The 4,373-nt window shown below is 55.8% G+C and overlaps 1 protein-coding gene across 1 annotated transcript in view; it reads right to left on the bottom strand.

The window, feature by feature from the left end:
* Positions 1–4,373, bottom strand: part of CAND2 (cullin associated and neddylation dissociated 2 (putative)) — a 29,223-nt gene that overhangs the window by 23,257 nt on the left and 1,593 nt on the right. The window contains exons 2-3 of the mRNA XM_007461579.1: positions 4,172–4,345; positions 384–499 (exon numbers count right to left, since the gene is read on the bottom strand). Coding sequence (XP_007461641.1) covers positions 384–499; positions 4,172–4,345 — 290 coding nt within the window. The remainder of the gene's footprint in view (positions 1–383; positions 500–4,171; positions 4,346–4,373) is intronic.

Below are 4,373 nucleotides of genomic sequence, written 5' to 3'. Positions count from 1 at the left end.
CAGCAGAAAGCCTCTCTACCTGACAGGTGGAGGGGGACTAGCCCCGTCCAGCCCACCCGACCTCAAAGAATCACTCAGCCCTGCCCTCACACCAGCGGGTCTCAAACCGTGGCCAGCATCAGAATCACCTGCAGGGCTTGCCAAATGCTGCTGGGCCCCAGGGTTTCTGAATCAGAACGTCTCAGCTGAGGCCCCAAATTATGCATATCTAACAAGTTCCTGGATGAGGCTGAGGGGCGGGGACCACACTCTGAGAACTAACGCCCCAGGCCAGGTTAATGGGCAACAGGCATATCTTAGACATAGATGGCAACAGCTGAGCAGTCCCCAGCCACAGCTCGCAGACCCAGGGTGGGCATCAGCGTCAAGGACCACCCACTCACAGCTGGGCAGATCCGTGTGGCCGGATGCCCTGTCCCCGGCATTTGAAATTGCAGTGGAGTCTGAGCTGGAAGGTCACGGAGAGCTGGGGCTGCCGTAGCAACATGGAGCACCATTCCTGCCAAGATCAGGAGGGCAGAGCAGCCTTAAACTGGCAGCCCTTGGCTGTGTCCACCTGGCAAATGTTCTTCGAAAATTTGCCATTTAAAAATTAGAAGAGTTGACATAAAAGTACTGATTTCCAGATTCTCTTGAAAACAGCACATTTGAATACAGCTGGGCCAACAGTCTCTGGTGACTATAGCTGGCTCGAGGCAGTGGCGGCTGCCCTCTGTAGGTAGATGCACACTCCCCAGGTCAGCAGGTTCTCCCCAGGCCCACTGCAGCCGTTTACTGGCTCCTGCAGGCACTTGACAGCAGAGAGGAGAGATGCTGTGAAGTCCGCATCAGAGAGTGGCGGCCCCAAAGAAAGCATCCAGCTTTTGCTCCCCAACCAGACCTCTTTACACCAGCCCTGCTTTCTAGCTTGAGCGAGCCAACCAAGAACCCGCTCCCCCTGCCCCACCAAGCCTGCTATGGCAAAATCGGTCACAGTGGGATTCCAGCCTCACCTCTGCAGGCTCAGACCTACTGCTGGATGTCACAGTGGCCCCTAGGGCCCCTTAGGCAGGAGGGCACTTGTCGGTGTCATAGCTGTTTATTTTTAACAGCTGGGATAAGCCTCAAGCCTAAGAGAAGAAAGGAGGCTGGGCTGGAGGCAAGGAGGGAGTGGCAGGGCTGACCATGCCCACCTGTGGGCCTGGCCACCTCAGGATAAGCAGCCAAGGTAAGATGAAGGATGAGGTTTGGATCTGAGCCAGGACAAGGCCAGGGGTAGCCACACGCACTCCTAAGTCTGTCCAGCTGAAGGGATGTTCAGAGAAGGCAGGCAGGGCCCTGAAGCTGAGTTTCTGCTGCAGTCCATGGAGACCCAGCTCAGCCTGGCAACCCAAGGGATGGACTCCCTTGCCCAAGATGGGCCTCCTGTGTCTCTCTTTCTTCTCCACCTACTGAACTCCCATTCACCTGTCAAGGGCCCAGCTCAAATGTCCTAGTCTCAGGGAAGACTCCTCTCATCATCCTGCCCTATCCTCCACCCACAATCTCTAAGCACACTTGGTCCCCCTGGATAGGACCCTCTCAGATACTCTGCACCCCTCCATTATAGCATCTCTCACAATGCACTGCAAGCTTGGTCACCAGTGTCTCCCCTGTTGAACTGTGAACTCACAGAGACCTGTCAGTTCATCTCTGGGACTCCAGGCCCAGCAAACAACAGGTCCAAAGAGGCCCTGAGGGGGCAGGGTAAGGGCAGAAGGGGAAGGAGGGTTAGGACCAGCCCCTAACAGGGCTCAGAGCCAACCAGCTGTGTGGGAATCCAAACTCAGAAACTAATCCTTCTGAAATACTCCCCAGCACTTCTGACACCCCAGAGTTCCTGCAAACACAGCTCTCACATATATGTGTATATGTGTGTGGCGGTCGTAAAGGGGGCGTATACAGGAAAGGGTATCATTTGGTAGGTAAGAGTGTGGGCACCGAAGTTTGGCTTTAAGTAAATATACTGGCCATATACTTATCACCTGGGTGACCTTGAACAACTGACTCCTCTCTCAGCCTCAATTTTTCCATTTATAAAATGGGAATTTTCTTTGCCCCACTTCATAACACCTTTGGAAGGTTTTAATAGGACAAGCAGCTTTTGGCATGAGGCAGATGAGGCAACTAGGCTCAGAGAGGTTGCATGAACCACCCAGTATCACACAGCAAGTTGGGAAAAGCAGCACACCGGTCAGGTCTCCTGGATCCTCAACCAACACTACTATGTTTTCAATAAATGATGTAGGAATTCCTGCCAAGACCCCTCAATTTACCCATTTCACTGTTGAAGTCTGAGTGGGAGTAGAGCAGCCGCCTGCCCACAGAGTGGGGGCCCAGAACAACAGGGATCGAAGGCTTCCTCCACCTGCCTGGGATCCCCACTTGCAGTCACCGTCCGCCTCCAGGAGCCAGAGGACACAGTCTCAGTTTCATTCCAGAGAAACCCTAGAGGCGACTCAACTGAAATACTCGGCCACATGGGTGCCTGGACAGCTGGTCAGGCCCCCTGGTATTTGGACTTTAAAAATAGATATCATCCTCATATGCTTGGGGTGGTTTTAGGTGTTCTCAGGGCCGCTGGCAGAGCAGACTGGAAGGGCGTCTCAGGCTCCAGCTGGCAGGGCCAATTCCCTCTCCTGGAGCCTGGACCTGAGGGCCTAGACAGTGTTGCAGATCCCCTCGGTGACTGGCCGGCTGTGTGACCTTGGGCAAGTCACTTCACCTCTCCAAGCCTCTGGAGAACAGGAAGAACAATCACTACCACCCAGGCAGACAGGAAGACTGAATGAGATTACACTGGACAGCAGGGAGCCTGGGACACAGAAAACATTCACTGAGTACCACCTGTGTACCCAGAACATGCTCTGGACACAAAAGGAGACTGCACAGTCCAGAGGTCCAGGAGCTCTGGGTCTCCCAGGCTTAAAAAGTTATGCAGCAGAAATATGGGCCGGGGGAGGTGCCTAACCCTGCCTGGGTATCAGGAAGCGTCCCAAAGAGGTGACAACTGAGTAGCAGCTAGCCTGGTGAAGGGGGGAAATGACGGGGCAGACAAAGAACTTCCAGGTAAAGGCCCAGACAGGGGAGGGGACTGGCAGATTTCTGATGTGCCCAAAATCACAACAGTGTCAATCTATTAAGTGCTTACCTGGTGCCAGGCACTAATCTAAGCATCCCGCATGTATTAACTCATTTCATTTTCACACCAACCCTCTAGGTGGGTTCTGTTATTATCCGCATTTCACAGAAACAGAAGCTGAGGCTCAGAGGGGTTAAGCAGCTTATCCACAGTCACACAACCAGTAAGTGGCCGGAGGCAGGATCTGAACCCAGGACTGTGGCTCAGAGGCTCTACTAAAGCGAGGCCTCTTGAGCGGTGTTGGGGAATAAACTGCCGAAGGCAGGGGTCAGACCAGGAGGGCAGGGCCTGGGTATCCTTAGCTGTCAGGGGGCCTTGCTAAGATCTCATCCTCTGTGTTAGACTGACCTGACTGTGCACCTCGATTCTCCACTTCCTAGCTTTGTGACTGCACCTGGGCCCTTCTCGCCTCTGAGCCTCACTCTCCCTATCTGTAAAATGGGGGGGGGGGCGAGTAAAGTGACAGAATGTTCAACAGGCTATATCCTCTCTGAGGACTCCTTACAGCACAGAACTGGCTGTGTGATTATGGACCAGTCCTTTTCCCTCTCTGGGCCTCAGTTTCCCCTGAGGAGGAGGGGACTGGGCCAGAAAGGGAGTGGCCCACAAAACCTATAAGCCCCCACCAGAACCATCACCTACCTCTGTCTGCTAAGCCACTCGGCTCAGCCCCCTCCCTCAGGTGGTGTCAGAGCAAACCCGGGAGGCGGGAAAGGGTGCCCCTATGAAGTGCGGGGAGGAGGCGTGGGGTGATGTTGAGAAGGGAGCAGAGCTGAGGGTACGAGTGAAAAAGTCAGCCCTGGGGTTTGTAGTCCTGGGAGGGGAGCGAGTTTCAATGCGGAGAAGAGGCAGGCGCTGGGATCCCCAAAAAGAGGCCGAGGGCTTCAGTGGGGCTTGAAGAGGAGGGCCAGTGCCCATCAAATGCGGGGAGAGATGCGGGCTGGGCATAAGCGGAGAGAGGAGAGGCAGAGGAAGCGTGCAGAGGGGCAAGCTGCGGCTCAGACGCGGGACGGCGGCCAGGGGCTGAAGTTTGCACGGTGGGAGACGCAGCTGGGCTGGAGTCCCGGAGAGGACAGGGCAAGCAATCCGCGGAGAACTCAGCCCGGGCTTCCGCCGGGCGCAGAGGCGGGGAGGGGGCGTCTCGGGGGCAGGAGTGGAGCCCGCTGCGAGGAGCAGCGACGGGGGCTGCAGGGGCCCGGGGGGGGGCCGGGGC

This window comes from Lipotes vexillifer, unplaced genomic scaffold (genome assembly GCF_000442215.2).
Source record: "Lipotes vexillifer unplaced genomic scaffold, Lipotes_vexillifer_v1.1 scaffold889, whole genome shotgun sequence".
Taxonomy (NCBI): domain Eukaryota; kingdom Metazoa; phylum Chordata; class Mammalia; order Artiodactyla; family Lipotidae; genus Lipotes; species Lipotes vexillifer.
The sequence above is the reverse complement of the archived record's forward strand: the minus strand, read 5'-3'. Positions and strand labels throughout refer to the sequence as shown.